The 19,090-nt window shown below is 41.2% G+C and overlaps 1 protein-coding gene and 1 long non-coding RNA gene across 2 annotated transcripts in view; one reads left to right on the top strand and one right to left on the bottom strand.

The window, feature by feature from the left end:
• Window positions 1–10,583, bottom strand: part of LOC123953043 (ras and EF-hand domain-containing protein) — a 74,462-nt gene extending 63,879 nt beyond the window's left edge. Inside the window, exon 1 of the mRNA XM_046022951.1 lies at window positions 10,036–10,583. Within this exon, the coding sequence (XP_045878907.1) occupies window positions 10,036–10,457 (422 nt within the window). The 5' untranslated portion in view covers window positions 10,458–10,583. The remainder of the gene's footprint in view (window positions 1–10,035) is intronic.
• Window positions 10,584–10,704: 121 nt separating this feature from the next.
• The window catches only part of LOC123953049, a 49,773-nt gene continuing 41,387 nt past the window's right edge, over window positions 10,705–19,090 (top strand). Inside the window, exons 1-2 of the long non-coding RNA XR_006820801.1 lie at window positions 10,705–10,793; window positions 18,298–18,416. This is a non-coding gene — a long non-coding RNA (uncharacterized LOC123953049). The remainder of the gene's footprint in view (window positions 10,794–18,297; window positions 18,417–19,090) is intronic.

Below are 19,090 nucleotides of genomic sequence, written 5' to 3'. Positions count from 1 at the left end.
GCAAAGGCTGCTTCAATCAAAAACGCCTCTTCTGTCAGCTGCTCAGTTCAGACTTAAAGATACTGAGATAAAGAGTGGGACTGCAGGGTGAGGATGGAGGAGTAGAGACGAGCTTGAAAACTAAGACCATCTGGGGGTAGCTGGGTGGCTCAGGAGATAAAGTGTCTGACTCTTAGTGTCAGCTCAGGTCAGGATCTCAGAATCTTGGGATTGAGCCCCACATCAGGCTCCCCACACAGCACACAGTGTACTTCTCACCCTCACCTTCCTGTCCCTCCCCTCGATCGTACATACACTCTCTCCCACTCTCTCTAAAATGACTGAATAAATCTTTAAAAAAAAAGAAAGAAAAGAAAAATAAGCTCATTTCTTCAGGGCCCACCTCAGAGCCATAAATATATGGAGGGAAAGCCGTTTCTTGGCTGATAGAAAAATGAGGGTAACTTTAAAGTTGCCACAGAAATGTGGTATGTTGTTTTGGAGTGTTTCTCAGCATTTGGAAGGGGGTACAAGAGATGTACAGGGATATTTCTAGATTCTGATAAATAACTGAAAGTTTTTTGGTACATATTTTACAGCCTAGAAGCATTTAAAAAATGCTCTTTGATCTTTTCAAAACTGATTCCCAAGACACAGGTACTCTCAAAAACTGAGAATATCTGAAAAAGTTTCTTAGTGGCTGTGGCTCATCTTATGTGTCCACTTGGTGAGGCTACTGTACTCAAATATTCGTTATACATGTCCAGATATTGCTATGAAGGTATTTTGTAAATCAGAGTAGCATTTAAATCAGTAGACTCTAAGTAAAGTACATTACCCTTCATAATGTGGGCACGACTCACCCCATTAACTAAAGACAGTAAGATAAAGACTGACCTCCGCCAAGGAAGAAAGCATTCTGCCAGCAGACTGCCATCACACTCTGGGGCCACACTGACTCTTTGCTGGTCTCCAGCCTCCTGTTCTACCCCCCTGCAGAGCTGGGAATCACCTGCCTCCACAATCAATGAGCCAACTCCTTAAAATAAATTTCTCTCTCTCTCTCTCTCTTTCTCTCTCTCTCTCTCACACACACACACACACACACACACACACACACACACACACGCACACTTTATTGTTTCTGTTTCTCTAGGGAATCCTAAATAACATGGTGATTTGAATCATTGCGCTTTGGTGCTAAAAACACACACACAAATTTACCAGCTTCACAGCATATGCAAGTTAGCACTGCCTAAAGGAGTTAAAAAAGATTATTCAACTTACTCAGTTGAATAAATTGAATTCAATAAGAACTGAATTATTTTTCAGTTGCTGAGCAAACTGTAAGTGTCATTTGGCAGAGCAGGTCACTTTTTAAGGCCCCAACGCTCAGCTAGATCATAATATTTTTAATTGTTGCCAGGGCTCATTAGGATTGTAACAACTTGTCTGAAATACGCAGACTTTTGCGGACTGACAGATTTTCACTGGCCTAGAGACAGCTTATTCACTGTGATCTATTAGCATCAAGGTGATGCATTATCCCTTCAGACCAGTACAAAGCTTCCAAATCTATACACATGGAACCAACCTCACTCAAGATCCTGGCTTTGTGGCTTGCTCTAGCCCCTCGTGAATCTGTACTCAAGACCAGGGCTGCTCTGCCACAACTGTGTTCCTAGAGCATTAATTAGCTCATAGGTGAGTGATGCTAAAGTAGAACTTGTATTTCCCAACATATTAATGCTGTGCCTCCCCCTCCTGCCCAGTAACATCCACCAAATGCAAGTCCATTCCCAGAGTTGAAGCAGCAGACAGCAGGTGAATACAGTGTGGGACACAACGTCCACTTGACTTGGGGCCGTCCTGTTGGCACAGACTGTCCACGTGCTTTGTCTTGGTTCTCTCAGAGCTTTATGCATTTTGTCCTTCACCCCATAACTCGGCAGCCACAACCTACACACCTTCCTCAAGCTTCCTTCATCTTTAAAAAGATTAACTACAAAATCCTGTATTTTTATTTTTTAAAACTATCTACAGGTATTCCTAGACTTTATATTTCTGTGTCCATTGAGACTCTAACACGACTTTTTTTACTGTCCTAGTACCTTATTAGGATTGTTCCTGTTTTTTTGAGTGTTCTGCTTACAAAGGTGTACAATACTGAGTGGTCAGCCCCATCCTTTTTTTTTTTTTTCATATGTCCTGTGTGTTTGCAGAATATTACGTTTTTCAGGAAGGCATGTGTGCGAGCAAGAATGCCTGCTCTGTAATTCATTTGTTAACAACCCCAAGTGAACACTATCTGCCAGACGGAGGTATGTGCTGTGCCATGTATCCCTGAGGAGGGAAAGAAAAAGTATTTTACATCACAAACACTAACACTGGTTTATAACATTTCTGTCAGAAAACATGACATACGAATGTCCTCAAACATGGATATTCTAAGCAACTTTCAGGTGACTCTTCTTTTTTTTTTTTTAAGATTTTATTTATTTATTTGACAGATCACAAGTAGGCAAAGAGGCAGGCAGAGAGAGAAAGGGGTAAGCCGGTTCTCTGCTGATCAAAGAGCCCGATGCGGGGCTCGATCCCAGGACCCTGAGATCATGACCCAAGCTCAAGGCAGAGGCTTAACCCACTGAGCCACCCAGGTGCCCCTCGAGTGACTCTTCTGGAATTCTTCCAGCCCAGCCCAGAGCAGACTGTGACTCTGTTCTGTGGAGGCAAGAATTACGAAGTGGCTGACAGCGCTGACAACAGGCGACACTTTCACCCTGGCACGCGGGTTTTCGAATGAATAACTCACTTGTGTTTTTTTGCCTTATATCCAGACATTTAAAAAATATTCTTGATCAAAGATATCACTATAACAAAACAGCCACTTGAACAAGCTCCATACTTTTATAATTGTAAATAATCACAATGGGCTTTCATGGTTGAACCTTCTCATAAAATGTCCCAAAGTTAAATTCTGAAAAAATTGAAATTGAAGGGAGTGGTTGCCCCTAATATGTGTGTGTGTGTGTAGGGATGGTGTCCTTAAAATGTGTCATTATCTCAGGGTGCCTGGGTGACTCATTCAGTTAAGTGTCTGCCTTTGGCTCAGGTCATGATCTCAGGGTCCTGGGATAGAGCCTGAATCTGCATCAGGCTTTCTGCTCAGTAGGGAGTCTGATTCTCCAGCTCCCTCTGCCCCTCCCCCCTGCTCGTGCTCTTTCTCTCAAATAAATAAAATCTTTTAAATGAATAAATAAAATAATGTGTCATTATCTCAAGTGTTTCTGCTTGCTCACCCACAAACAGCAAGTAAGGGTACATTAAAGGGGCAAAGCTTGAAAGAACCTGTACTTGGGACAGCTCAAAAATAAAAGACACAAGCTAAGACACAGAACTTTGGGACCTTCTCAATTTCTCTTCTGTAAAAAAATTTCCTATTTCTTTTAAGTTTTTTTCTTATGGTGAGAAACATACAGGAACTCTAACTTCATTTATTTATTTATTTTTAAAGATTTTATTTATTTGCCAGAGATCATAAGCAGGCAGAGAGAGAGAGGAGGAAGTAGACTCTCCGCTGAGCAGAGAGCCCGATTCGGGGCTCGATCCCAGAACTCTGGGATCATGACCTGAGCTGAAGGCAGAGGCTTTAACCCAACTGAGCCACAGAGGCACCCTGGAAATTCTACCTTCTTAACAAAACTTTTACAGGATGCTACTGTTGACACATTATTGTAAAGCAAATCTCCTTTCATCCTGAATGACTGAGACCCTATACCCATCAAACAGCAACTCCCCATTCTCCCCTTGCCTTGCCCCTACACCTACCTTTCTACTTCTCCTTCCAAGAGTTTGACTACTAAGGATAGGTCATCTAAATAGATTCATGCATTATTTGTCCTTCTGTGATTAGCTTATTTCACTTAGTGTAATTCTTCAAGGTTCATCTGTGATGCCTATTGTAGGAATTCCCTATTTCTTAAAGCTGAATGATATTCTATCATAAGTATATACCTTTTCTTCATCCAGTCATCTGTCAATGGGCACTTGTATTGCTTCCATCTCTTGGCTACAGTGAAGAATGCTACAGTGACCATGGGAGTTTCTGTAAGGTACGAGTCATCCACATGATTCCAAATGTGTGCAAATTAGTTTGTATTTTATTTCGTCAAAATGAAAACAAAAACGTACAGTATTCTAAGATCCCCAAGTATACATGTAGAGACCCCAAATGGTCTGTAGTCCCTGATCTGAGAACCACTCAGAAATGTGCATAGGCTGGGGTATGCTCCAGGAGGTATAGTTTCATTGATTATACTGCATTCCCAGGTCCTTCAGGTATCAACTCCCATGTACTTAAGAAACCGAGAAAATACGCTCATTGGAGGTCAGGGTCAAGTCTACAAAGTCTCTCTAGTGCCTAGGATGCTGGCAGGCACATTCGCTGAGTGAGAGAAAGAACTGAAGAAACATGTCCAAACTGCATCTGTAGATCTTTTTATAAGACATACAAAGCCCTGAAGGGTCAAAATTCACTGTGCTCCTTTTATAACTGCTCTGACAAAAGCAATTATACTTTGGGAAATCCCAAATATTTACAAGTTGAAGCAATGGAATTCCTTTTTGAGGAACTAACTCTAAGGAGATCATGTGTCATACATATATTCCCTGTGACAACTTTCCTCAGGAATATAGTGTTTGCTTTCTATTTTACAACCTGATATAAGACTAATATCATCAGACAGAAGGTGCCTGAATATCCATGATGAGGAATCTCTTCCCATCTCTCCCATCCAACTACATACTGCAATGGGGAGCTACCCAAGCTTTAACAAGTTACCCATGAAGCAAGAATGTATACTCTATACACCATTTTAGAAGGAAAAAACCCCCAGACATTTGAATCTCTTTCTCATCCCCGACAGGGTCCCATTTCTGCTGGCAGCCTCCAAACCTCCACTCAAGGCCGATCAGCGCGATACAGCTACTTCCATTTTCCAAATGAAGTTAAGATTATGTAACCCAGACAGAAATGAAGAAACAGGCAAAAATGTCTCCATTCTCAAAGTGACAGGAGAAGTAGGACCATGAATTTGATCAGTCATTTAGGAGAGGAGTCAATCAAAACTTCAGGTTAAAAGACAGCTAAGAGAACAGTCTGTGGTTCCTGAAATGCAGTCTTCCCAGGATACCCCAACTGAAGCCTTTTTCTTTGTGTCCACACCATAAAGGCAGGATAAATAATCTCTTATCAAAAACTTGACAACAAAACACTGAACTTCACAGTCTGAGCAGGGCCCCTAACCATCTGGCCAGACAGATAATCCTCCAAGGACAGGATGGCCAGAACATGTTTCTGAGGCTAGGAGGCCAAAATGAAATCATTACCTTGAAATAAAATTCAAATATCAAAACAAGGAGGGACCACAAACAAGTAGAGCTCATAAAAGCCAAGCCATGTACAGACTACTACAAAGCCCAGGAGCAAGGCTCATTAGATCCAAGGCAGAGCTCTGGTCTTCTCAACAGACAGACTTCTACTCAGCAGTAGAGTAATGACACACAGAATTATAGTAGAAAATATACTCAAGAGGAAAAAAGGAAAAGCAGCAGAACAACAACAGTTAGAAAATATGTATCTATAAAGACCCCACTTCTGAACCCAGAAAAAGCAGAGAATTCTGGAAAGAATGTGGTCAGAACACAGAGATCTCAGAGCCAGGGCCAGAGGTAAATATCACACATTGGCAAAAACATGCTTAATACCCTTCTAGGACTGGGGGTCCATCCCACTGCCGTGCCTCAAGGCTGGAATAAGTCTGTACCTCCTTGGATGAACACCAGATAATGTTCCTGCCAAATGAGTGAAAAATGTATCTTCAAATACTACAAACACCATCCAAAGCATCAAGATGCTCACATTCTGAGGATACTCAAGAGCTAAAGTCAAGTGGAGCAGAGCTGATCTGCCTCCCCCATCACAAGGTGGCTCATGGCAATGAACTTGATCAGTGGAAAGAGAGGGGAAACTGAGGCACTATCCAATCTTTCCATCTGTCTGTTGACCTCTGTCTTTCCCTTCCCCTCACCCTTCCTGCTCCAAGTCTCCAGCCCTTAAGGTTCTGTTTCTCTGCCTTTATCTGCTCTCTGCCTTCCCATCTGAGGAAGCACATCATGGAAGAGAAGGGGGTTCGTGAAGCAACCATGTTATTAGGGAAAAAGGTGATCAGACTGGAAAGGGCTAATGTGGCACTCGAGAGGGGGAAATGTAGAAGAAACCCTGACCAGTGTGGAAACTATCCTTCTGCTTACTTGTAGCTACATGTTTTAAAAATGTCCTGCTTATGTGGGATTGGTGTTCAGCCACTGATCTTTTTCTCCTGATTTTCATAATCATCACTACAGTGACACGAATATGCTGAAGTACACTGTTTTTGATAACCCATACACAGCTCACAAGTCGGTAGTTTTGGTTCTTCTCAATTAAATTCAGTTTCTACATGATCAAAAGAAAAGCCTTCTCTACAACTGTGTGGGAGGAGGGCGGGGGGGGGATCAGAAACCAAGAGAAACAGCTGAGCAGAGGGGATAGATTTTGGTGTCTGAACAACAAACAGCCTAGCCTTGCCTGGCAGGTCACCAATCACACTAACGCCTGTTACATTACAAGCACCAGCCTGGGTCTGTCCCTGATCTGGCCACTGTGGCCGTACCTGCGTTCACGCACAAATCCAGGGTGGTGCTCGTGCCAGCCGGATCCTCGTGATTCTGTTTGTGAAAAACATGCGGTTCTAACTTGATTTATCAAAGTGTAATCAATTCACAAATAATACTTACAACTGCAAAAGACAGAGTTGAGAAAACTCTGAAAAACTTCAGGTCCAACTAGAGGAGAGAGTTTTGCCATCCCACTACCCCGGTAAAATGTTTATAAATACACACACACACCTCCACACACCATTTCCTTCCTTTCTTGCCAAACTTGGAACAACATGACCAGGTCACAGCATAATGTTAAAAAAAAAAAAAAAAAGGAGAATAAACAAAAGAAATAAAGGATATACACATACCATGAACTGCATTCTCAGTATATGAATCAAGGAATCAAAGAACGTCAGTTTATTCTGTTCATTTTGCAAACATTTACTGAGCACATTTATTAAGTATCTACTAGGTACAAAACTCCCTTTCATAACACGCCTCGCACAAAAAAATTGGCCAGACTAGGTTAGTAAAGTCTGTTGTCTCTCACCCAATATTTTCTCCCCACTTCATGGAGGGTTCTTGGCCTTGTACAATCTTCCTTCCTGAATTCTCTTCTATAACCACATTGCCTTGCCCACTGTGGTTTCACCTGTTGGCCGACCTAATTCCAGGTCACCAGGAGGTGGTGATGGCCATCCTGCCCCGGCAGAAGATGTACACCTCCTAGCTCAGGCTAACAGTCACTTGACTACTGAAGACATTCCCCTTTAGGGGAAGGAGTCTTTCAATCTTCTACAATAAAACCAACTGAAGAGTGAGTTGACACACATCCCAGAGACCATTTTCATCCTTTTACGGTGCAACCTTATTTCTTCTCTAAGACCACAACACTGATGACTAGGGAGTTTAACTCAAACATGTTTATATTTTTAAACCAGGACTTTGATTGGTCTTACAACTGGAAATTCTGTCAACACTACCACATTTTTCCTTATAGGAGCCAAACATTCTAATATCTGATGACTCATCTTCTCAACCTGGACATGGAAACCCCCTGGATACGCATTGGACAAGAAGCCACCGGGGTGCCAGATGAGGAAAAAAGCCACCCGATGAAATGGCACACCTTCCTAGAGAAACAATTTCCCACTGGGGGAAAATATGATATTTTATACTTAAATAAGCCCCAATATATCATGGAGTTAAAATGAACAAACACATGAATTTTTTAAAAATAGAAACTCAAGGCTTCAAAGACGGCTCCTGGTTACTATTGGGCTATGTTCGCTATATATGGAATTTAACCCTCTATCTTTAGATGTTCTTTGATGAAATTTTTGAGAAATGTTTCACCCACACTATAAACTTCTTGAAGGCATGAACTACATCTCATCCTTCTCTTTGTCCCCAGGTACCTAGGGCAGGACCTACGACAGTGTCTGGCACAAAATAAGCACTCACTAACGTCTGCAGAATTAATTTGGCTGAAATAATGCCAACAGCATTATCGATGATAAACGATTTTTACCGCATTCAGATGAGAGGAAGGAAGGTAAACAGCTGTATGAGAAAGTGGAATAGAAGCCATCAAATTTACCAAGAACAGTTACTGGCTGCCATGGTAACGACAGATGAAGCAACTCAGTTTAGTTCTTTTCCACTTGAACAAGCACAGGAAGGCAAATATTGTCCTTGTTAATCTCCAGTCACAAGGGGGTGTGGCTTAAAATACAAGTCTACCAGGTGACTCTGGTGCCCATTAAATTTAACAACCTTTGAAGAGTTTGGAAAGTCATCATGATAACAGTACCACCAGTAATATTAAAACCCGGTTTCTATACTGATACTAAGAAGACCGTCCTAATCATTTCAAGGTTAAGTGTCAAGTATTTGCTGCTGAGACTTAACAACTGTAAAAAGTAGATATGTGCATAGGTTCGTGTGTAAAACATCCCTGGGTTCATCTTCCCTGATTCTTAAAATTGTTGCCTTTTGTAATTAGTTGGACCTAAACCAAGTTACAGATAAAAGATAATTCCAAGAATATAGTTTGTAGTGATGCTTACAACTTTCCCAGTGGCTAGACTGTATTTTAACTCATTTGTAAATAATAGAAAAGGTGAGTATTACACCCACTTTCTCTACACCTTCCTTCTCATACTTGCAGTGAGTCATTCTCCATGCCTCACTCTCCAAACGGGAGGGAGGAGCTGGGAGGAGGAGGAAGTGCGACTCCCAAGCCAGCAGGTCCAAGTTGTGAATGCGTGAGCAAGACCACTGATCCTCCCAGGGCTATTTGATTTGAGTTTTATGTCTAAGATATGCAAGCTGCCTTTTAACCATAATCCAAACAGAGAGCAGGAGTACATTTTACAGCATTAACATGTTGAGACTGTCTGAGGAAGAAGTGAATACAGCAGTTCAAGACACACCATGACAGGAAGGAAAGCACAGAGGCAAATTACTCTTGAATAAAACCTAAGCATCTTTCCACACCTGGCCCTGCAGGCATTTCCTTTCCCCCTGAGAATTAAGTTAGTAACCTGATATCATTTCTGTCGGAGCCATAGAGTGTAGAATTTATTATATAACTTATTATAATTATTATATAATAATATAATTATATTATTTTATTCCATTGTATAAAAGAGAGTTTTTCAGTTCAACCACATATGGGACCAAATCCCTGCTCTTTCATTAATCAGTCAAGTTCCTTAACATTTCACGGGTCTATATTTCTGGGTCTAAATTTCTCTAATTAGAAATGAGAAAATCCACATCCCGGGGTTGTTGCAAAAACTAAATGAATGAACTCTGTAAAATGCCTAATACATGGTAGGTATCAATGAGTATGTAAGTCCTGCAATACAAATGCCCAACATATTTCGTCTTCTATGTTGTAGGAAAAACAACAAATACAAGAACTACTACATATCAGGGACACCAATTTGACAATCCGCAGTTCAGGCTCCAGGGTGCAGCCAGGGGGCCTTGCTAGAAGGTGCGATGAGATCTGGAGAGTGCTCCTAAACTCTGTCTGGGAACAAACTCTTGATGCTGTGCATTTCACTGCTGCCCCGGTAATTAATAAAGTGACTTTTGCAAGGCCCAGAAGTGAGCAAGGGAAACTTTCTCCCCAAACCCTGACTCTGAACGCACTCCCTTTCTTCAACTCTAGGGGGATCTGCCCTCTGAATAGTTGGACTGAGAGAAAAGCAACTCAGAAAGAAGAGCTGGGTCCAGTAGGTCCAGTAGATCTGCTCACTCTGCGGGTTAAGAGGGAGATGCCAGGGCACCGGTGAGGGCAGGTAACACCATCCTCACCTCCCGCCCTCCAACCCACACACGCACCTGGGGATGAATTTGGCCTCTTCTCCAAGTCGCGCCTGGAAGTCCTGCCAAGCCTGGCCCGCGCTCACCTGACCCCAGGGGCCGGCCAGCGCGTCCCCGTCGCCCTCTTCCTCTTGGCTGTCCTCGGGGTCGGGTCCCGCCTGGGCTGAGGCGGACGCGGGCTCCCGGGGAGCCCAGCCTCGGTGCCGCCCCGCGCGGCAGAACCCACGGAAGCCGCGCGCGAATTCCTGGAAGGTGATGGCGCCGTCGCGGTCAGCGTCTAGCCGCTGGAACACGGCTTCTGCGTCGGCCGGCCGCACGCGCAGTTCCGCGCACAGCGCGCCAAACTCCTCGCGCTCCAGGCGCCCAGAGCGGTTCGCGTCGCAGGCAGCGAAGAGCGTGCGCAGGTGGGCCAGCTCCTCCCGGTCCCCGTCCGCTTCCATCCCGCCCGGCGAGGGTAGCCCAAAGGGCTCCGGGGCGCGATGAGGCGCTTGGCCCGCTGGGGCAGCGGTGATGGCGGGAAGTCCGAGGCCACCTGCTGCCGCCGGGAGCCGGGGCGAGTCGGCCTCGTCAAGCTGGTTTGGCCGCTTGCAGGAATGTCCGGGCAGGGCGGGGCGCCTGCGCGGGCCGGGGGCGTGGCGCTCCAACGCTGGTCGCTCCGCGGCCCTTTCCCGGCTGGGAGCGGGACTCCACATACAGAGCAACAGTGGGCGCCCCAGATTGAGCGCCCCGCGGGGCGGCCCTCACACTTTCCGCTCGGCCTGGCTTCCCCCAGCCAGGTAGGAGGGACGACGCGTGGTTCGGGCTCCCACGCCTCCAGAACCCGCTGTCCCTTCTGCGCCAGCCTCCAGCCAGCAGAGCCCGGGTTTGGGGCCTCTTGGACTTGGGATACCCAGCCAGAACCGGGGCTGCAGCGGTAGTGTTTGCCAGGGTCTTTGGAGTAAAACACTGGTTGCTCCGGTAAAGCCAAGAGCTAGCAGGAGTGTGCAAAGCTACCTGGACAAAAAGAGAAAAGGAAGATGGGGTAGGACTCCTAAACTGGTTACCGTTAAGCATATTTCAGTCTCTTGTAATTCCGGAACTTTGGTAAACGTCTGCATATATAAGTTTTCTTGCAAACCAATCTACGAGATTTACCAGAACAATCCATTTTCTGATTGTACTGGCTTTCCTTAATCCATGACCTCCTAACATTAAGTTCCAACTCGTCAATACACATCAGAAATCACATAGATCTTCCAGATCCCTGCATCCGAATAATTTTTCTCGGTCCATGTCTCCACAACTTGAGAAAGAATTAGTAATCAAAATCCTCTGGCAGGCAGCGACAGTTAAAAACGAGGGTGATTTTTTTTTTTTTAATTTTCTTAGATAAATCTTAGGGAAATCTTATGTCCAAGTGCATGTTACCCTTTGATTTTAAACACTTATTTCAGCAGTGCTATTGTTTTTTGATACTGACTGCTTAATGGGTACAAGATCTTAAAAATTCGATCATTTTGATCTTTTTTCAATCTTACCCTGTTTCCAAGAGACCCTCCTCACTCTGTCATGTGACTTATGCATATGTTCCCTCCAGTGATTCTAATAGCTTGTGAAAAATGCATTTGGGTTATTTTTACTTTATTTGCATTATCCATTCCCTCCCCGCTTTAGACTTTCTTTTATGTACAGCCATTTCTTTTAGTTATGACTCTGTATTTCTATTTTTATCTCATTCTGGATTTTCTTTATTGCTTACAACTTTGATTATTTTTATTATTATTAAAATAAAGTAGGGGACTGGACAGACATCCCTCCAGGCTGGTGTTCATAAACATAAGACTAACCATAAGTGCTAACCATCTGAGGAACTGTTAATTCTTGAATAGTACAATAAACAGAGTCAATGCTCAGCATCTATCAAGCCATAAATATCATGATAATTATCATCTATAAATTTAACTGGTAAATTATGAGAGTCATTCCATTAGAGGCCCTGATCTTAGCAGTCTAATTGCTAAGTGAATATAGTTCCATGCAAGTGGACAGCTAACACATCAAAATGAATTTTATCATTATTGCAATATAAATTGTTATTGATTTTGAGTTTATGTGCCTTCCTGTTTATTCTAAAGATTGATTTTTCCATATAAGGGAAGAAGTGGCTAACTAGATGATGCCCTTAAAGCTTTAGAAATAGACTTGTTAAACTCAACCTTTGAAGTATTATTATCATTACACTGTTAGTAATTACTAAATATCTGTAGTTTTCAAAATAGATGAGTTAATATTTTTAACTGCTAGAAGTGCTTTCTTGAAGACTGCTCCTGCAACTTCATTCCTGAATTCACTTTGACCATTGCCCACAGTTTCTAAATTCTTGTATTTTTTTACCTGCTTTGCCCTTTTACTGAGTTCCTTGACTGAAAAGTCATCAAGAAATACAGATCCTTGCAAATGTCTTGTGTACACATCTTTTCATTTCCCGTGATAATGATCTACTCCAAACCCACTCTAAGTGATCTACCATTGCATAACAACACAACAATGACTTAGTGATTTAAAACAACAACCATTTCATTTGTTCATAATGTCATGGTTATTAACTTGGGCAGGGTTGGGTAAGTAGTTTTTCTGCAGGCTTGCCTAAGATTATGTAGTCATGGTGGTTTCACTGTGGCTGCATGGTGTTAGAAGGCCTCACTCATATCTGGAAGTTGGTGTTGGTTGTTAGTTGAACCCTGTGTCTTCAAGAAGCTAAGTATGGGCTTTGTTACCTGGGGGCAATGTTCCAAGAGGCTAAATCCCAATGCACGAATGCTTTTCAAGCCTCAGCTTGTGTCATGGTTGCTGATGAATATGGATCAAGGCAAGCCAATGTGGCCAACAAAGCCAACATGGTCAACAAGGCAAGCCCACATACCCTCAATGTGGGAGGGGACCATACAAGATAACAGAGAGAGGGACTTGTACTTTATTAGGGGCCCTTATTGTAACAATGATCCTACTTAAAGTACTTGGATAATCTCTAAGACATTTTCTTAGGTTCCTGTCCTGCCGACCTTCTTCTGTTCATTCTACACAACCACAATCGGACAGTCCATCTTAAACGCCAATTATTCCATCATCCTAGAGCTCATTTATTCTCAATCTGTGGTAATTTTGTTACCCAGGAGACATCTGGCAATGTTTGGAGACATTATTGATTGCACAATTTGTCCAGGGAAAGATGCTGCTAACATCTAGTAGGTAGAGACCAGAGATGCTGCAAAGCATCCTGTCATACACAGGGATAGCTTCCCATGACAAAGAGTTATCTGGCCAAAAATGTCAATAATGGTTAAGAAAACCTACATCCTAGCTCATAAATTCCCAGAGGTTCTGCAATAAAAAGAGAACCAACGGTTAACTCTTCATCTGGACATTCAGAGTCCCTCTGGTCCCACTTCATATACTCAATATCTCTCCCTTTAGATTCCATCAGCACTCCTACTATCCCCTTGATGATGTAATTAACATAATAGCTCCTTATTATTGTTGTTGCAAAATGTAAATATGAAACTTAATTTTCCCCTCTTCTGTCTAACCAAACCATTTCCCAGCCTTCGTGGAAGAGTTGGATCCTTCTGTTCCTACCAAAGTTTCCACAATTTCATTGTGACAAAGTCATTGCTTAGTATGAATTATGTCAGCTCAAATAAACAAGGCACAGGAATGCTCTTTTTTTTTTTTTTTCATGGTTTTACTTTTCAAGTTAAAGTTCTATTCTGTCTGGAATTTGGTTTGGGTCAGGTATGAGTTGTAGAATTAACTTTTTTTCTAGTTGTTCTAACACTGTTTATTCCCCATGGATTTAAATGTCACCTTTGGCATATACTCAATTCCTCTCTGTATTTGGGTTTATTTGTGGGCTTTCTAGTCAGTTCTATTTAGGAATTGTATTTTGAAAGAACTCTTGAGCTTATAAAAAGATTCCTGAAGTTCCTAGTGGGGCAACCCACTAGGAACCTACAGAACAATATTTTAAATGTTTGTTTATACATTATTAAGCATGTGACAGAGGAAATCAGGGGAAATAAGAGGAAGTAATAAAGCTTGAGAGTAATTCACTAGGCACAAGTACAAATTGACAACCATCTGAAATTGTCATGTAAATCAGTGAGAAAATAATTGATTTATAGAAAGAGTAAGGAACCTCTAGTTTATCTAAAACATGAGATGCCTCTGCAAAGCCATTCACAAGTTGCTGAGAAATGCTTCTGAATACCTTCAGCAATATACTCAGGGGAAGGCCAGGGCTATGTAATCTGTCTCTAATTTTTTCAAGAAAGAGTGAGAAGAAAGAAATAGTAAGCATTTCTTTTCTGTTCTAGCATCTAGAAACAGCTAGTGAGAAATAGGAGATAACAGAGCAACCTTTTAGAGCCCATGAATTAGTAGGTAAAGAGAGCTTGCCTGTATTTATTAGCATGACTTTGAAAAAGATCAGCTTGCTCTGTGGCTACCCAAGGATTTTAAAAATCAGAGATAATCTTGTTAGAGTGTGTTTCTCAAAACAGTGAAAAGATATTATGTGATCAAATACACTTCTAAAACACAAATAAATTTGGAAAAGAATCCTATTCTGCCCCTTCTTGGATGAGATAAAAAAAGCGGTTTATACTTGCTTAAGCCAAAATTTCCTAAATGTATTTGACTATGAAAGTAGGGTTTTGGGTTTGGTTTGGTTTTTGTTTCAATTTCTGACGGCTTTCCACCAAGTTAGTGATCTTGAGAACATTCTTTGGGAAACCAATGACCAGGGTAATGACTCATGAGAAATTATTCCTTTGCCATAATATCATAAATTGATCCAATTTCCTATAACGGGGAGTTAGCACGACCCCCTAACCTCCTCTTCACTCAGTAAAATGGGAGAGGCTTTTAGTGGAAGCCTGTTGTAATCTACCCTATAGGATTTCCTTCAGGTATAAGAGCTTTCCTCAAAGTCATTTAACATTCCAGTTACTCTGCCCCAGAAAGATCCAATGAGCCTGTTAAGATGGCACAAGATATCCAAGTAATGGCATACCACTGAGGGACCAATTAGGAGGTTCAGAAATTTCTCAAACATAGGCACCCCTGCAAGACCTTGAGTCTTAGTTCTCTCATGAATATCTGCCATGACTTGCTGTTCCTAAGGAAGTTACAAGAAAATTTTGAAGATTTTACAAAAAAAAAGAACGTGTCCACAAATTTACATCATAGTGATTTACTTGCTCTTTAAGTAAATCTGGATAATAGAGAAAAGAATAATGTAACGCTGATATGCCCAAAATTGCAAATATGAACATTTTTGTCAGATCTTTTTTTTTTTAAGAAAATACAGCATTATGGATCCATCCAGATAAACTTCCTCTTTGATTGCGTATTGTTTCTGTAATCATTATACAGCATTGTTGTGTGTGTGTATGTGTTGGAAGTTATCAGACTTTGGGAAATCATGAATTATAGACAATTAGTATGGAATGTCTACCCTTCTCTGGTTTGTGAAATGGTGTCTATACTGTTTAGAACACTATAGAGTTGCTTCAATTGAAATTGAAAAAATTATCCTCTCTCTATTGAATTACCTTTGCCAGAAATCAAATGACCATACACGTATGGGTCTATTTCTGGACTTTTCAATCTGTCTTCTTGACTCATACATTTATCCTTTCACCAAGACCATATGGTCTTGATCACGTTGCTTGATAGTAAGTCTCAAAATCAAGTAGAATAAGTTCTACAGCTTTGTTATTCTTTTTCCAAATTGTTTTGGATATTCCTTGGTCTTAGGTATTTCTATATAAATTTTCAGATCAGTTTTTCAATTTATACTTATATATCTGGCATTGTGATTGTGTTGAATCTTGTAGATCAATTTTAGGAGAATTGATATCTTAATATTAAGTCTGCCTATCAATAAACATGTTGTATACCTCATATGTTTGTTTCCAGCATATAAAATTCAATTGATTTTGGAATTTTGACAAACTTGTATTCTGAGACTTTGCTTAACTCACTTACTAGTTTTAGTAGTTATCTGGTAGAATTCTTAGACTATTCTCCTTACACAGTCATGACATCTGTGGGAAGAAAAGGGTAGTTTTACTTCTTCATTTCCCATGTGTGTGTTTTCTTTTTCTTGCTATATTGCACTGGTTTGGACTTCTACTGCAATGTAGAATTACAGTGGTAAGAACAGATCTTCTTGCTTTGTTCCTAATCATGGGGGAATCATTCACTCTTCCACGTCAATTGTAACGTTAGTAGTAGGGGTTTTGTAGATGCTTTTTATAGGGTTTAGGAATTTCTCCTCTATTCCTGCATTGCTGAGAATATTTATCATGGATGGATTTTGGATTTTGTTAGATGCTTTCAGCATCTGTTTAGAGGATAGTGGTTTTTTCCCTCCATCATCTTGTTAATGTGATGAATAATAATATTGATGAATTTTCAAATTTTAGTCCAGCTTTTACTTTCATGGGTTCTCACAGCTTCTTCACATGGCCCCTCCCTCAGGACAGTTAGACTTCCTACATGGTGCCTCAGGGCTCCAACCATGAGTGTTCAAAGAGTCTTGGGCCAAGGCTGCAAGGCTTCTTACAACCCAGCCTCAGAATTCTTCAGTGTTAGTTAAGCCACCTTCTATTGGTCAAGCTAATCACTAAGGCCAGTGCCAACTCAAAAGGAGGGTAAATAGTCACCATCACTCAATGAGAGGAGCAGTAAAGAATTTTTACCATCTTTAATGTACCACACATTTTTTGCTTTGAGTTGGGCTTTATATTACACCCTTTTTGTTTTCTACATCTCTGTCTGAAGTGGGATGGGCTATTTCTCACTTCAGCTCTGTCTACAATATTTACCTGATACTCCCCTCCCCTGCTTTAGACCTCAACTTCCCCTCATTTCCCTGACTTTCCAAAAAGAGATTGTGCTTCCCTCTCAAGTGTCCCCATAGGGCCCCATTTCCTCCTCCATACCTACTGCACATGCGGAATTGTCCTCCAGCCATGCTGTTTCCCAAACATTAAGCATTCTTTTTAAGACTCTGTACTTCATCTACAATATTCGCTCTGCCCAGGATCCTTTCCCTATGTTGTCACCATGCAATCCTATTTATCCTTTAAATATCCTTTCACAAAGTTAGGCTTCCCAATTTGGGAGATAAGAAAACTAAATCTGAGGTTGAGTGCTATGACTAAAATCACGCAGCTACTAGAACTAGGATTCAAACCAGATCGCCCGATTCAAGTGCTCCATGGCACTTGTACATGGCACAAGTACCAAAGGCTCTCTTGCTCCGCCCTGTCCCTATGCATTCTACCCAACAGTCAGCCTTGAGGCTGTTCGAGTTTACTTTGCCTGCGTGTCTAGTTAACTGTAGATACCAAGCAATTTGTATCTCCTCTGAAAGTAGTGGTGGTCAAGCCCCCTTGCCCTCGCTGTAGAGCAACACTGAGTTGACCCGTACAATATTCAGCATTGGGACTGAGACAAAGTTATCTACGGTGACGTTACTTGATGTCAGTGGTGCACTGTTGCTTATCCTCCTTCCCTTGACTGTTCTACCTGCCCCACTGTGCTTACCTTCCATGTCCACGTGAATCCTCAACCCAGTGTCTGGGTAACCTGCCAAAGACAGTGCACACCTACTTCCTTGGCATGAAATAGTCACAATAGAGACTCAAGTCAAAGGGCATGACCCTGTGGGATATATGGGCTCCCTAGAAGCCACTACAATGCCCTGATACAAGTTCTGAAGAAATAAAATAGTAGGCATTGCTGTATTACATATAAAACCATGGTGCATACAATTAAATATGTATAGCATATAAAAGGAAAATATTCCTTCCAGAGTTAATTGACATATTATTCTCTCATAACACACTGAGTGACTTAAAAGTAGATTGCAGTTTACCAATCAGGAATCTCAGGTAAAAGTTTAAATACATTATAAACAAATAGTACATACTGGCAAGAAAATACCAATATTTAAAATTTTATCATTTTTTATTTTATTATGGGGGGTAGATATGTTTGACATACAAAAATGGATTCCTTTTTATACGATCTCAACACAGTACCATGCAATTATTCCTTGATTGTCTACCTCTTAAGTCAAAAATAATTTATATCTTGCTTTAATTGGGAGTATTTCTGGGCATATTTAACTTAGTATATTGTTAATGTCTTTATTACTAAAATTCTATTTTCCTGAAAACATTAGCATCAAATAATACTTGGACTCTTGAAAGTCTCTTTTATTTTGCACAGGTCAGAAGTGACAATGCAAATATAAAGATGGAGAATCTTCAACCAAAAAAAAAAAAAGGTGAAAAGCAAAACCCCCAATTATGTGGAGTGGAGACAGTGGAACCTAAATTCTAAGCATGGTAAGTGTATGAAACTTCTTTATGTTAAGTACTTTATGTTTCTCAAGGAGAAAGATAGCATCAAACTTGAGAATATCAAGTACATTTTTAAATTTTGTCGCCTTAGTGAGGGATGGTGAGAATATCTGAAGTTGAAGACCAGCTATATTCTGAAGGAAAGGATATGTTCTGTGCTACTGTAACACTCACTGTCCATAAATAAAATTTTATTGGAACACAGTCCTGTGCATTCACTTTCACGCTAGATGGGCACAGCTGAGTAGTTGGAATAGACACATCTGACCTGTAAAACCTAAAATATTTATTCTCTGGCCCTTTACAAAAGGATTTTTCCAACCCTGCTTTATGTGAAGTAGTGAGGGAAGGACATGTTTCACATATTCTCATAGCTCAAGTTAACGAAATGCACTAGCAAATGATGTCTTTATTTTCAAACTAATTCTCTACCTTCGTGCTTCTGAAAATTCCTCAAATCCAATAAAAACATAGTATTTCAGCTTACAGGGAAAGAAGTGCAGTCATCCAACAGCAATAGTGCTAGCATGAAGGAAGAATGTGGAAACTCTTATCAATGGTGACTTGTTTAGCATTTTTTTAAAATAAGGAAATACTGCCCAGCCAGAATCTTATGCAATCGACTGACATGTGTGACTGTTAAGGTCTTTAGTTTTGTA

This window comes from Meles meles, chromosome 11 (assembly GCF_922984935.1).
Source record: "Meles meles chromosome 11, mMelMel3.1 paternal haplotype, whole genome shotgun sequence".
Classification (NCBI taxonomy): domain Eukaryota; kingdom Metazoa; phylum Chordata; class Mammalia; order Carnivora; family Mustelidae; genus Meles; species Meles meles.
This window is presented reverse-complemented; position numbering and strand designations above follow the sequence as displayed.